General features: G+C 34.5%; 1 protein-coding gene across 1 annotated transcript in view; it reads left to right on the top strand.

Annotated features, from left to right (window-relative positions):
* Positions 1 to 16,403, top strand: part of ADAD1 (adenosine deaminase domain containing 1) — a 42,203-nt gene that overhangs the window by 11,613 nt on the left and 14,187 nt on the right. Inside the window, exons 6-9 of the mRNA XM_081813120.1 lie at positions 3,380 to 3,505; positions 7,668 to 7,791; positions 9,696 to 9,866; positions 11,463 to 11,790. Coding sequence (XP_081669246.1) covers positions 3,380 to 3,505; positions 7,668 to 7,791; positions 9,696 to 9,866; positions 11,463 to 11,790 — 749 coding nt within the window. The remainder of the gene's footprint in view (positions 1 to 3,379; positions 3,506 to 7,667; positions 7,792 to 9,695; positions 9,867 to 11,462; positions 11,791 to 16,403) is intronic.

The raw sequence follows: 16,403 nt of genomic DNA, 5'->3' as shown, positions 1-16,403 counted from the left end.
GTAAAAGGCCCAAACCAGGGAAAATAGGCCTATTCAAATGGCAAAATTTACCAAAGTTTAATATAGTAATTTGATCTAACAGTCATAAGAATTGATGAAAAGAAGGGAAGTGAGGGATGAATCCAGCAATAATCATCCCTGAATATGGGAGAGGGCTCTAGTCTGTCTTTTCAGCCTCTGTGGGCAATTTCAATGAATAGTAGGACAGAATCTTGGTCAATGACCAACAATATGGGAAATTTCTGATATCTGAGAAAACACATCAGTCTGTGAGGAAGAAAGAAGATGTGGTTAACAGTATGTTTAAAGAAATACATGATTAGAGTCAAGTTTAGTAGGCTCAGACAGGAGTCAAGTTGTCAGAAAACGGAGAGCAAACCTCATCCTTCAAGCTTATGGGTAAACACAGGGGTTGGATGTTGTTGCCTTTGAAGAAAAAAGATTTGAGATCCATAATAATTTCCAAAACATATCCTGTTGGGCCAGTTATAGAGTGTATCACTATTTCACAGCCTGTCTGCTTTGTTCTATTTCTAACTGGGCCACATTTCATTAAAATTATAGCAATTATTTTGGGGTGCATGGGTGGCTTAGTCCATTCAGGTTTTGACTCTTGATTTTGGCTCGGGTCATGATCTCCAGGTTGTGAGATGGAGCCCCGCATTGGGCTGCATGCTGAGCATGGAGCCTGCTTAAGATTCTCTCTCTCCCTTTGTACTTCCTGCCCCCCCCCCCAAATTAAACAAATAAATAAAAATTTTTAAAAAGTGATATTTTGGCTCTGAAGATAGGTTCAGGTTACCCATGATACTGAAGATCACTTGAAATTAGCTACTCGAAATCAAAGAAATGGTGTTAAATGGCATTATGTATGTCATATTTTTATCTTATCCTTCATTTTCAGTAATTTGGGAGAACATTTTATTTCCTTAATAGCCAGGGTGTATGTATAAGGAAAATGGTATTACACTTGCTTTTTATTTTTTTACATGCATTGGTAATAAGAGATACATTTAGTAACTGAGACTTGGTTATACTCACAATATTATTTCTTCAACATTGAATTAAGATCAAGAGGTATACTAGTATGTTGTTAAGTCCCAGATGTTCTTTATGATATTTAGGTGCAACCTTTAAATGTGTAGCAGAATATTTTTTTTGCCCCATACACAATTCTTTTCATTTCATTTTATTTTATTTTACTTCATTTTATTTTATTTATTTTATTTATTTGACAGAGACACAGCGAGAGAGGGAGCACAAGCAGGGGGAGTGGGAGAGGGAGAAGCTGAGCGGGGAGCCCGAAGCGGGGCTCATGACCTGAGCCGAAGGCAGACGCTTAACAACTGAGCCACCCAGGCGCCCCACCCCATACACAATTCTTGTTCTATACTAATCTCAGTGTGTTTTTCTACTCTATATCATAACACAGTACTTGCTAATTATATATGACATGATCAAACAAATTATAGTACATTCATTCTATGGACTCATTAAGAAGGATGAGGTAATACTAATGTCTACTCTTGAGTGATGTCCAAGACCAAGTAAATGCAAAAGGTGCATTTTAGCATGAACCAGTTTTTGTTTTTTGAAGTTATATATATTTATAAATTCTCAAAATTTCTATTAGAAACTGGTAACATTGCCTGCATTTGGTGAGGGAACTTCTGAATGTATATTTTTATATTGCTGTTTCAGTGAAAAAAAAGTTAAATTTGGGGTGCCTGGGTGGCTCATTCAGTTAAGCTTCTGCCATCCCAGCTCAGGTCATGGTCCCGGATCCCAGGATAGATCCCTGCATCAGGCTTCCCATTCAGCGGGGGGTCTGCTTCCCCCTCCAACCCTCCCCCGTCTTGTGCTCTCTTGTGCTCTCTCTCCCCCTCTCAAATAAAATCTTTAAAAAAAAGTTAAATATCATTAAATGGATACTGCTTCTTCTGTATCATGAGTTTTTGGTGATATGCAGAGCCAAGTTGCTGAGTACTTCTCGTATTTTTACTACGTAAGGAACAAAGACTAATTTATACACCACACATTGATGGTTTTGTTGTACCAACTTTAGTGAAATATATGCTAATATGCAATTATAGTAATAATTGGCACCTCCACATTATATGCTTTGTGATAAGATAGAAGAATATAGCTATTCATTCTTTTTTCTCTCAGAGCTTCATTTTGTGATGAATTTTGTGATTGTTCACATTATTCTTGATCATGTGAATTTGTTTTTGCTAAGAAGAGAGCATTACAATAGTAACAAAAATTAAAGTTTAACAAATATAAACAAAGCATGTAAGTGGCCTAACTGAAATGGGTTATGTCCCATTAGCAGAATGTTAGCTTAGATTGCTAACATCATACTTTTATCATTTGTGTGCTTTTTTTAATGTAATGATAATTAAGTAGGTAAAAATGATTTCTGTGCAAATTATAGTTATTCATTTAATATATAATGGATGACAGCAAAGTTGTTTCATTGCTTTTTTCCTCAAAATATGAAATGGACTGCGAACCCCTTGATAGACTACTTAGCAACCATCATGAAACATCAGGAACTATCAGTGGCTTACAATTAAACTTTGAGAAAAACTATATTAGGTGATTCTGTGACCTCTCATTCTCTAGAACAATGGTTCTTCATTAGGGATACACAAAGCAACAAATGGCCAGGGCCTTACCCAAGAATCTTAATTTTAAGCTCTGTCATGTTTTTTAAAAAAAGAGAAAGAGAAGTTTCTAAAGAAACTAAAGAAGTCTAAAATAAACGCCCCTAAGGAGTTTATTTTAATTGTCACAGTGTTGAAGGAAGATTACTGGCATTCAGTGAGATGTTGGTTGGCAATATGGGATAATCCTATTCAAAGAAATGACTTGTGTCTTGTATGACTTTTGAATATTTCATTAAATGTAGATCAATAATTCTAATATGTAGTATTAAGAAATTTTTTTACAAGGAGTTTTCCATAAAGCTCAATAATATAGGGGCGCCTGGGTGGCTCAGTCGTTAAGCGTCTGCCTTTGGTTCAGGTCATGGTCCCAGGGTCCTGGGATCGAGCCCCGCATTGGGCTCCCTGCTCTGCGGGAAACCTGCTTCTCCTTCTCCCACTCCCCCTGCTTGTGTTCCCTCTCTGGCTGTCTCTCTCTCTCTGTCAAATAAATAAATAAAATCTTTAAAAAAAAAAAAGCTCAATAATACAGTCTTTTTTTAGATTGAATGCTTTAAAATATCAATCATGACATAAATTATAATTTGCTCTCCCATATCTATAAATTACAAACTCACTCAATTGTAATGTTATATAATAGGAATAATAGAGGCCTCGGGGAGAAAGCACCATGTTCTTCAAATTCATATGCCATTTCATTTTTTTTCCAGAAGGAAGACATATTCAGTATGCAAAGATTTCACAGATTGTTAAAGAAACATTTAATCAACTAATTTCCAATCATTCAGAATATCTGAAATGTAGCAATTCCTTGGCTGCTTTTATAATTGAAAGAGGTAAGTCCAAATATTTGGGATGTGTTGGTTTGTAGAACAACTATTAAATATCCTAATCATTTGAGCTATATATAGTAGTATTTTAACTATCTTTGACCCTTTTTACAATGGTGTTGCATTGATTGATTTGAAGTGGCCTTTTCTAGTGGGTATGGATCATTAAATACAAAGGCTCTCAAAGTTAAAGTATACTAACCAGAAACTAATGGAGAACTGCAGAATGGTAAAATGCCTAACATTTTAAACAATAACTCTGTTGGAACTACTACCAACCTGAAATCTAATTTTCATTGTAACAAACATTGAGAAGGTCTAGATAAAAATGAACATATTTTCTCTTTTAAGTAAGAAAGGATTACAATATGAAAAATCATGAAACTTTTTTTCTTGTGCGTATTATGATATGATTCCAACTACATTTTATCTTTTATTTACCCTTTAGTGTTCTAGGTTGATCATTAATTAAAAGTATTTGGATTTTATATTCATTTCCGAGTAAGATATTAGAGATGATATAAAACAAATTTAAGATTTGGTTCCTATTCTTAAGGAGTTTTTATAATTTAGGTGGGGAGAGAAGATATATGTAGATATGGATATTTATATATAAAATCTATATGTCTATAGATATGTTTATATGTAAAACTATCTGTTTGTATATATATCTATATACAGATACCTATATATAAAATTATTTTCTGTAATCCAAAAATGCATGAGAATTCATAGATAGTAGAGAACTGATAGAGTGAAAATCTTTGGGTACTAAATTTTAAGTGTTAATAAGACTTGGATAAATAGAGGAAAGGACATTTTTGGAGAGAGAAAGACATAAAGGAAGAAAGCAGCAATGAGAAAACTTTATGGAACAATGAGAAATTTATTACTAGTGCAGAGAAGTATATATATACAGGGGTAATACAGAATATACTTAGGTTGATAAGATGTTACCAGATTATGGAGTCATTTAAAATCCAGTCAGAAGTTGGATTTAATGAGATAGATAGTAAGTGGTGAAAGACTTTTGGTTAGGGATTGATACAGTACTGTTAATTGTTGGGAACAGCACAAGACTCAGCTCTGCTACTTATATGACTTTGGGCATGTTACATACTTAACATCTCTCTGCTTCAGTTTTCTTCTAACTTCTTAAAAATAGAAATAACCTCTACATGGAGTTACTAGGATTAGATGTGATAATATAAATAAAATACTTGGCACAGTACTTGGCATTTAGGAAAAGCTTAAATTACATTTGTAATGATTAAAGTAAGTTGATGTTTAAGCAATAATTGCCAACTTTTTTTTTTTTTTTTAAATACTATGAGGATTGGGCCTGAATTAGGGAATCATAACTTAGGTGACTGTGATGGAGCTGCTTATGTTAGAGTTGAGACAGACATGAATGAATAGGGAAAGAAAATTTTTTTTAGAAATTGATGTGATAAGATGAAAGTGACAACAAATGATAGATGAAATGAGATGAATAAAACATAACATTTCAAGTTCACATAGAGAACGGTGTTTCCGTATACACTGGAATGTGGAAGCTGATGTGAAGTTGTGTGAATAGCATGGATGAGAGTAATAAATCTGGTTTCGAAATACAGTTGTGAATGTGGGGTGGGGAAAGACTGAGTAAAATCAAGTACATATTCCTGGAGTAACTCACACAATCAATACATACTTAAAATGTATTAGAAACCTCAAATGGGTATTCCTCACTGCCCAGCCAGCCTGTGTCTACAGTAGGGTTGATCATATTCCCTGAAATGTCCATTACATACTTTCCTTTGTCCTCAGATATCCTACATTCTCTTTTCCATCCTTGCTTTCAACTAATGGCCATGCCTCATAATTTTTAATTGTGTCTGTAAGAAGCTGTCAAATCAAAACTTTCTTCTGTTCTCTACCACCATATCTATGTAATTTGTGCTCATCTTCTCTACTGTGAGTGGAAGAAGGATCTTTCCTCTTATAGCTAATCACTTCACTTAAATTTTGGTTCCATTCCCTCTCACATCTTGATGCATTCCTTCTTTTGGTTATCCCCTCTTTTTCCTGCATTATCAAGCTAGCATCTCCCTGAAACATGGCAGGTCGAGTTACAGAGTTGAAATAGAAACTGAGTTTCTATTTATAACTCAGAACTTTACATCACCATTCCAGAGCTTACACTGACACTATATACTTTTACCATCACCATCCGCTCCTTACTAGAGCAGCTACATTTGTGATAATGGAACTTTTTGTTTTTCCCATCTAATTTTATTCCTCCTCCAGCTTTCTCCATCTCAGTAAATGGCATTTCCCCAGTTGCTCAGACAGACGAAAAGGCTAAGTCCTTTCCCTAATACCCTACAATTTATCTCTAAGGTTTATTATGTCTCCAGACTCTCAGATCTGATTATTCTTTTCCAACCACCCTTCATTACTCAAGTCTTAAATCATTATGTCTTCAGTTCTTGAACTTATACCATTCTCCACATAAAGGAGTGATCTTAAAATGTAACCCAGTGTGGTTTTTCACTCCCTTACCCTCAGTAGCTTCATCATAGCTCTTGGGTAAAATCCACAGACTCCTTAGCATGGTTTATGATGCTTCATTTTCTAAACTCATCTTATGCCATTCCCTTCACTCTTTCCTGGAGCAGCTATACTGGTCTCTCTTTGCCCAGGGTCTGCACAAGCTCTTTCTTTTGACTGCAATACCCTTTAGCTCACTCGTGCTGCTCACTCTTCATACTGCTCACTCTTCATACTGAAACTTAAATTTCAATTTCATAAAGAGAGATTCTGCAGCTAGTTTGCATGAGGTAACCTTCCCCCATTATTCTTACATTGGCCCCATATTTTTTTTCCTTTAAAGCACGTATCAAAGTTTGTGGTTTGTTTAGTCTTTTTCTGTCTCTTATTAGAAGCTTCATGAGGGCATGTCTTGCTCAACATTTTATTCCTAGCATCTACTTTATTACCTGGAACTTTGTTTGAAAGTCTAAAATTAGAGATTTTCTGAAATCATCAACATGGAAGTAAAAGAAAAAACAGGAGAATATTCTAGAGAAAAAAGAGCAATGAGCTTAGTGACTACACTATAGAAAGGCCTCATAGGATGTGAAAGGAAAAAAGAATTGTATAAGGAAATCTCAAATGGGGTACAGCAAAAAGTAAATGGAGCAAAACTATTAGAAAAAGAATAAGGTGTTTTTTTTTCTTTAAAAAAGCAGTTTTAGGGGTGCCTGGGGGGCTCAGTTGGTTAAGCATCTACCTCCGACTCAGGTCATAATCTTGGGGTCCTGGGATTGAGACCCTCATCGGGCTTCCTGTTCAGTGGGAAGCCTGATTTTATTAATTTATTTCTTTGACAGAGAGAGACACAGTGAGAGAGGGAACACAAGCAGGGGGAGTGGGAGAGGGAGAAGCAGACTTCCCACCAAGCAGGGGACCCAACGCGGGGCTCTCTGCTCAGTGAGGAGTCTGCTTCTCCCTCTGCTCCTCCCCCCTGCTCTTGCACACACACTCTCTCAAATAAATAAAAAATCTTTAAAAAAGCAGTGTCAGTAGAACAGAGAAACTCTGACTTGTAGAGAATTTGAGTGGATTAAGAAAAAAGGGCGCCTGGGTGGCTCAGTTGGTTAAGCGACTGCCTTCGGCTCAGGTCATGATCCTGGAGTCCCGGGATCAAGTCCCACGTCGGGCTCCCTGCTCGGCGGGGAGCCTGCTTCTTCCTCTGACCCTCCCCCCTCTCATGTGCTCTCTGTCTCTCTCATTCTCTCTGTCTCAAATGAATAAATAAAATCTTAAAAAGAAAAAAAGAGAGCCACTACAGATAACTTTAAGGCAGAAGTAGAATGGCAAATGAAGTCTCTAGTAAGCCAAACATATCTAGATGTAGAAGAAATAAGTGCATGTTTGAAAACTAAGGTTATCTGTTGATTTTATTGATTGTGGCAAAATTTTAAGTGAACTATTTTAAAATAACTTTTCTATTGAAATATTATTGAGCTATTAAAAAAATTGTTTCCTAGAACTCTTATTTGGAACTGTGGAATTTTTCCATCTTTTTGGTCAATATAAGTAATTCTAAAATGGCAAGGTAGAGGTTGAACATAGGGAAGAAGGAGGTCAAAATAACCTGCTACTGTTAACCTTTTCCTTTCAGCTGGACAGCATGAAGTTGTAGCTATAGGCACAGGTGAATACAATTACAGCCAGTGCATTAAGCCAAATGGAAGAGTGTTACATGACACTCATGCTGTTGTTACAGCAAGAAGGTCTCTCCTTAGGTAAGGTAACATGTATATTTAATGCCACCAAATATTAATGCTTTCAGCCCAAAGTAACCACCTATCAGTATCTTTATTCACAAATGGAATTTTACTGATCATTGAGCCATGGATATGACAGTCTTTCCATGTCATTTTTGAAAACCTTACAGTAACTGCAGTGTCTATAATCTGTGGATTTTAGTGGCTTCTATTATCGATACCTTATGAACTCAGTTTTAAGAATTCTACAACTTTTTTTTAATATACCATCTTTATTACTGATCAAAGTAATTGGAATATATAGCTTTATATCTGGACCAAGTAGGCTTGGTAATATTCACCTCCCCCCAAATTAGTCATATTTATCCAAAGACATTGCCAGAAACCAGTAAGTTTCCATTTATGAGGTCTATGCAAAGTTTACTGTATAGCAGAATGTAGATATGGTATTCTTTTTTTTTTTTAATTAAAGTATAGTTGATAATACAGTGTTATACATGTTAATGTTCAACGCTCACTACACTCACCGCCATGGTAAATATAGTCACCATCTGTTACCATATGATGTTATCACAGTATTACTGATTCTGTTCCCTTTGTTATACTTATCCTCCTGACTTGTTTGTTTTATAACTATAAGTTCGTACAGGCTGGCAGATCTTAAAGAGAGAGAAAAGGGCTGAGGTGAGCATACCTAGTTTCTTTTCCCAAATTCTTCAGTAGTCACTCTGCTCCTTACAAAAGGAGTAAATAGCAGGTAGGAGAGAAAAGCCAGGAATGTTACTCCTTAGAAGTCCCTTCATATGAAAAGTGAGAAATTTGTTTTCTTCTCTAGGATCCACCAGATTTTGGTTCTGTTAAGCCATTGAGCTTACTTTTTATAAAACTTTTTTATGGAAATTTTCAAACACAAGTTAGAATAGGATAATGAATTCTATCATTCAGTTAATCAGCATTCTGATACCAGTATCCAATGAGCATATCCAATTATCAGCGTATCTAGTTATCAGCATTCTGCTGTTCTTATTTAACCTATGCATCCTCACTTTTTTTGATGGTATTTTCTTTGGTAGAGTATTTTAAAACAAATTTAGACATTATTTTGCCTGAAAAACTTTAGTACATATCTCTATAAGGAAAGAATCATATAATCTTAAAAGGAAAGGAAAGTTTTTGAGAAATCCATGAAGGTAATGCAAGTCGTTGTCCTTTAATCCTCATTGGTGCTTATTAAGTTATTTGACCTCTTTAAAATTACCTCTTCTATGTTTATTTCTTCCCATGCTTGGCCCTATTATATGCTTGTGCTGAATTTTCTTACTATTTCTTACTATCTCTGATGAAAGGGCTAAAATCATGTTTTTTATTTAATAAGCAAAATAGTATTTGTCCCCTGATGTGATTAGTATTAGTTTTTCAGGAGATTTGTTTCATATCTTAGTATAACTTATGGTCTTCATTGTATTGTTCTTGTACTTCTGTGTTTTTGTCTTTAAAACCACTAAGGAGCAGCAACCACAGTTGTTGTTTGTCTGAAAGTAGAAGCAAGGCAGAATTTTGACACTTCAGGTAGGAGACTGAAAGCAGAACTGTCTGAGAACAAAGAGAGGGATCAGTAGAGAAATGGGTCTTTTGCAGGATATGACAATTGAGGACTCAAATGTGAAATGAGTGGAATGGTAGTCCAGGAATGGCACTTTTAGGCAGATCACATGTCAGACTGGGCTCCAGTTGAGGACTTCTTACAGGATTTAATGCTTCATTAAATAAGGTTAAAGTTATTTTCAGAGTTCTTATCAATATCAAAACTTTCCACATGGGGAGGGACATTGCTCACAACACATATGAATAGGAATATGACACTTAAGATAAATTACTTTAAAATTTTATTACTTGATAAAATTATAACCCTTTTATTTTAGGTACTTTTATAGACAGCTTCTACTCTTCTACAGCAAAAATCCTGCTATGATGGAAAAATCAATATTTTGTACAGAACCAGCTTCTAATCTACTCACTCTCAAACAGATTATCAACATTTATCTCTATATGAACCAGTTGCCTAAAGGGTCAGCTCAAATTAAGTCACAATTGTAAGTATCATGGAAGTTGTTTTTAAAAGCAATCAGGATGGCTGTATCATATATTCTGAATCCCTACAACAATAGAACAAGTAAATTCATATCTGTTCGTATTCTCCCTCTGGCTTGAGGTGTTATTTGTGGCCTGCTAGAGGGCCACTCAATCAGATCTGATCTATTACTACTCAATCTGATCTATTTCTACCTCTCCACTCCTCCCCTCCACTCAATCTGATACACTACTACTACTTAAATATTTCCATGTACTCTACCACTTTCTTTCTATGCTGTTGAAAATTTTTTTCTTTCGAGTTTTAAGGCTTCATAAATGTTAGGAAAGCATGGATTTATGCACTCTCAAATACTAATACAGGAGCTAAGAAAAATGCAGTTTGTTTTTCTGGTCAATTTGTAGCCAAAACTTCATTATCTTGATGAATGGGTAGCATCAGCATGAAATTTAAACAGTACAGACAAGCACAGAGGAGAAAGCAAGTCTGACTATCTAGAGATAACCATGGTTAAAATTTTGTTACAAATTCTTCCAGTTACACCTTTGAAAACAAGGACAAGGAGGGTTCCTGGAGAAAAAATTCAGGACAAATGATTTTACATTTAATTTTTTAACATTTTATTGGAGAAGAATCTTGAATACAAATTGTCAGGGTTTTTTTTTTTCTTCATTTTCTTTGTAGTTTTTAAAAATTTTCATACAGAGAAAGAAAATAACTGTGGTAGGAACAAAAATTAGGTTTCCATTTGATTTTAAGGGACATAAAGGCAGTAAAAAGAATTTATCTTTGTCATAAGGTCTACATATGGTTAATTTCTCTTTGGTATTAATCTTGTGGAACCAAGTCACTCCATTCCTACCTTGCTTTAGTTTTGCATATGTTTCTGTTACTAGAATTAAATGTACATTGGCAAGTTAGGTTTGAAAACAATTCTTAAGTACATATAGATTTTATTTTGTCAACTTTGTTTTTTCTTTTTTTATTATGTTAATCACCATACATTACATCATTAGTTTTTGATGTAGTGTTCTATGATTGTTTGTGTATAACACCCAGTGTTCCATTCAATACATGCCCTCTTTAATACCCATCACCAGGCTAACCCATCCTCCCACCCCCTCCCCTCTAGAATCTAGTCAACTTTGTTTTTTATTTTTTAGATTTTTTTATTTAAATTCCAGTTAACATACAGGGTAATACTAGTTTCAGGTGTACAGTATAGTGATTTAACACTTCCATACAACACCCGGTGCTCATCACAACAAGTGCACTCCTTAATCCCATTACCTAGTTCACCCATCCCCCTGCCCACCTCCCCTCTGGTAACCATCAGTGCATTCTCTGTAGTTAAGAGTCTGTTTCTTGGTTTGCCTTTCTCTCTCTTTTATTCCTTTGCTCATTTGTTTCTTAAATTCTACATATGAGTGAAATCATATGGTATTTGTCTTTCTCTGACTGACTTTCACTTACCAGAGTACTCTCTGGCTCCATGCATGTCATTGCAAATGGCAAGATTTTGTTCTTTTTTACAGCTGAGTAATACTCCATTGTGTATACTTTGTTTTTTAAAGGAAAAAACCTTTCCTTTTTCTAGGCGTCTTAATCCACATTCTGTATCTGCATTTGAAGCCAATGAAGAACTGAGTCTCCATGTGGCTGTTGAAGGCAAAATTTATCTGACTGTCTACTGTCCTGCAGATGTTGTTAATAGAGTAAGCAGTATGTCCTCAAGTGACAAATTGACAAGATGGGAAGTGCTTGGTGTACAGGGAGCATTGCTGAGTCACTTTATACAGCCAGTTTATATCAGCAGTATACTTGTTGGTAAGTGGGATTTCCGTACCTCCTGGTGTCTTTCCCTAAGTAAATATATTTTATATCAGTATAAAATCAGATTTTGCATACATGATCCTTTATTTAAGGTAAAAAAATACATTCATTGTTTCATTGAGCTTTTCATTTCATGGTAACTTGTGATCATACTTGGCATAATATGACTTCTATCTTATGAGGAGAAGAATTAATATTTTAAATTAGCCAGTTAGATGTATTATACCTTGAATGTACACTTTTGTTTGCACAATATTTAAATTTTTCCCCTTTCTTTTGGAAAAAGATGTTTCCTTGAACTTCTCAAGTCTAAAAGCTTATATTTAATCCTTAAAATAAGAAAAATCTTAAATGCCCATTTGGTTTTTTTGCTACCTTTTTCATACCTTTGGTTATGATCTGGATCCTTTTAATTTGTCAAATGAGTAGGAAGTAACTAGAACACAAGATAAATAATGTGAATTTGTAATTTACTTCTTTCTTTGGTGGGAGGTATTACAGAATTATGTAATTATATTTGAATTGTTTTTCAGACATTATGTCAGTAAACAATTTGAGGGCTCATTTGTATAGTTTTCATAAAGCCCTGAGTGTTGCAAAACTTTAATTTACCCCTTTAATTTAAACTTTAATTTAAAGTATTGAAATACTTTAAATACTACTGTTATTTGGTTCTTCTTTGCTTGCCATTAATTTTTTATAACAATTGCATGTGTAAGCTTGAGATCCTTATATGGGTAGTAATTTTGTTTTCAGGTGGTGATATTTTCTGTTTTTTAAATTGATTTTTTGTTATTTATATATTTTATACCCATTTCTTAGGAATTTCTCTTACAGGTAATTTTTCAGTTCCATGTGTATATAAGATGCTATTTTTGTTTGGCTTTAATAAATTGTAAAAAGGAAAAGATTTATTTTCTAACATTAAGCTTATTTTCTTTGTATAGAAAATACATTACTTGATTCACAATTCAAAGGATTCAGAAGGGTTTTCAGTGAAAAATTTCCCTCCCATCCTAGTCCCCAGGCACCCATTTTTGTTCAGTGGCATTCATTGTTACTAGTTTGTTGTTTTTCTTTCCAAAGATAGTTTATATTTATAGAAGTAAATGCATATTCTCTTTTTTTTTTTCTTTTTGTATTTTGTATGAATAGGTAATACAGCTCATACTTTTCTGCATCTTGCTTTTTTCATTTAATAATGTATCTTGGAAATATTTCCATGTCGAGTATGTAAAGAATTTCCTCATTATTATTTGTGTCTCACTGTATGGTATGTCCTTGTATAAAGGTATCATAATTTAACCACTTGTAGGTTGAGGGAAATTTAGATTGTTTTCTAATTTTTTTCAGCTAGCAAAATGCTATAGTGAATGACCTTTTTATATTATATTTATAATCTAAGATGAATTCCTGGAAGTAGAATCACGGGCATGTATGCATTTGCAATTTTGAAAAATGTTATTAAGTTACCCTCCAAATCACATTCCCATTGGTAATATATGATAGTGCCAGTTATTCTTACCCTCAAAAGTAGTTACTTTTAAATCTACTTTTTCCAAAAATATATTCTTGTAGATGATACATTTCTTAGATTTAATTTGCTTACTAAATTTCTTTGGATTGTTTTCTTTTAGTCAGGTCTGATACTTTCTCAGGCACTTAAACTTATCTCAATCTCCTTTAAGAAAGGTTCTTTTTTTCCTTGAATGTCTGTTAACTATCTAAGAATTGTCTATGTGTTCTCCAGAATCACAGCTTTCTTTGACTTTGGTGAATAAAATATAAAATTTGTCATTTGTATGACATAACTCCATACTATATTTAGTTTCTTAAAAGGATGAGTATAGGTTCTTATAAAATCATTTATTATTTAGCTAGTGGTTTGGGACAGGAGCTTAAAAATTAAATCTCTTGTCATTTTGAGTGTCATCTTGTACCTAGCAATGGGGAATACCAGGTAGCAATAAAAAACACCATATAAGACTTAGTAAAATTGTTTCTGTTCTCCTTCTTGGCATCTTTGTGGGACATATCTAAAGCTAATTGGCGTTCTGTCTAGTATAACCTAAATGATTTTAATGTGTTAAAGTTGTTGGTAAAAATGCAGATTTTTGGACCTCTTAAGATCTCTATTCTGTGTCTGGGGGAAGGGGTAGGAGTTTTGAGACAGAGGAATATACATTTTAAAAGCACCACTAAGTGATTCTGATACAGATGATGTGAATGGCTCTTGGAGAAATACTCATTTAAAGTTTCTGTACACTAAACGAGAGAAATTTAGAGAGCCAAAAGAATCTTCAGAATTCACTGAACTTTATTAGTAGTCTAGTACAGCTTCTCACTTAGTACATAAACTCTTTATGCCATTCCTGATAGAGTATCATCTAACCCTAGTTTAAAAGCATCCAGTAATGTGGACTGTAGGATTTAAAACCAATCTATCCTATTAATTGAATAGCCCCAGTTTTTAAAACAATTCCTCCTTATTTAGAATTGAAATTTGCTTCCCTTTAATTCTGTACGACACTATAAGTTAAATCTAATTATTTGAGGATAATGACCTCATCCTGTTCTCTTGTAAGTTTTATGAAATCTTTTACAGTTCTTTATTGTAATTCTTAAAAACCTTATTTACTAGATCAGTTACTAGTGAGGAGAGTATTACATTTTAAGACTTACTTAACTTTTCAGAAAGTTTACATAAGCCAATTTTATGCTGTGGGTGTTCTTAGATGTTCATTTTATCACTTTGTGGTAGTAGTCTTCCTTCTTTTGTAGGACAGAAATCTTAGGCTTGCATTAAAAAGACATTTACTATTATTTGAATAGAAAATAATCCAGAGTAGGGGTGCCTGGGTGGCTCAGTCAGTTAAGTGTCAGACTTGTGATTTTGGCTCAGGTCATTATCTCAGGGTTGTAGTATCCAGCCCCGGTATGGGGCTCTGTGCTCAGTGCAGAATCTGCTTGAGATTCTCTCCCTCTCCCTCTGGCCTGCCCCCTGCTCATGCACGTGTGCTCTCTTTCTCTCTCTCAAATAAATAAAATCTTAAATCCATATTGGGAAGAAAATTCACTTTGCTTAAGTACTTAAAAACAGCTGGATTTATATTTTCAAGCTTTTTAAGGTATATTTACAAGGTTGGTATTCTATTATGGTAAGATCATCTGTCTAAATATTTCTAAGTGTTTGTCCAGAGGTATTTCCGTCTAGTTCTTTTAATAAACTAATTTGAATTGTACATTTGGATTATAAAGAATGCCAATTGCTGACTCCCTCCTAGTGAAAGAAACATTTTATAACCTTAGAGATTCTGTTATTCATTCCTTTTTTTTTTTTTTAGATCAGTAATAGGTTCACAATGTTAATAAAATACTTGCCCCAAATCATTCAGTTTGCCTATTGGCAGAGCCTGGACTCAAAACCAGTTTTATAACTTCTCATGCTGCTGCTTTTTGTATTAAATTGAGCTCTGATAGCTTTGTCTGAGCATAAAGAGTACTAGAATCTCACTGCTGTGTCTGTTAAACTTGACACTCTTGAAGGCAGATGCTTTGCCACACTCATCTTAGTCCAGTTTGTGCTAGGGGGTCAGTAAATATTTCATGAATAAATGATTTGAGTCAGCATGTTTTGTTTTTGAAAGTGCTTTTATTTTTCTACTTAACACTAATACTGCCTGGAACACTTGAAAAATTTTATTCTTTATGCTTGTTGCATTTTATGCTCACCCAGGAAGCTTTGAAAATAATGTGAGAATGGCATTGGTATTAATATCCCAATCCCTCAAGATTCTAATGTGCATCCAGGATTGATAATTACTGCTCTCTGATAATCTAATCTTTCACATTCTTTTTTCATCAGGTGATTATTGAGCCCCCTAATATATGTTAGGTGTTGTACACTGTTGCATTCTCAGGGATACCATTCATGTAATAAAATACAGAGTGAGCATTATGAATACAAAGGCAAGATGCTTCTTGCCTTTATGTATTCTCCTGGCCACACATTTGTGTTTCACAGGAACATGATTTGTTTTCTCTGGATGTTCTGTGATATATGGGTGGTGTGGGTAAAATGTAATGCCTCAAACTAATTACGATGTTCCAGATGTGGTAGGACCAGTGCATAGTTCTTTAATGTTTGATTTTTTGATTTATATACTTTATTCTTCATGCAGCCTCAGTTTTAAATAGCTTTTTCAGCAACCATTTCTGCTGACTTACATTACACTTATGGTAGATCAAGCTCCTGAGAATCTTGTCTTTATAAAAAGCTGTCCAGTCAGGTCAGCTATGGTCCTTGATTAGATTTAATTTTTTTAAATAATTTTTTATTGTTAATCACCATACATTACATCATTAGTTTTTGATGTAGTGTTCCATGATTCATTGTTTGCGTATAACACCCAGTGCTCCATGCAGAACGTGCCCTCTTTAATACCTTTCACCAGGCTAACCCATCCCCCCACTCCCCTCCCCTCTAGAACCCTCAGTTTGTTTTTCAGAGTCCATTGTCTCTCATGGTTTATCCCTCCGATTTCCCACCTTCATTCTTCCCCTCCTGCTATCTTCTTTTTTTTTTCTTAATATATATTGTATTATTTGTTTCAGAGGTACAGATCTGCGATTCAACAATCCTGCACAATTCACAGTGCTCACCATAGCACATACTCTCCCCAATGTCTATCACCCAGCCACCCCC

This window comes from Leptonychotes weddellii, chromosome 2 (assembly GCF_054177405.1).
Source record: "Leptonychotes weddellii isolate Sample4059 chromosome 2, ASM5417740v2, whole genome shotgun sequence".
NCBI lineage: Eukaryota > Metazoa > Chordata > Mammalia > Carnivora > Phocidae > Leptonychotes > Leptonychotes weddellii.
This window is presented reverse-complemented; position numbering and strand designations above follow the sequence as displayed.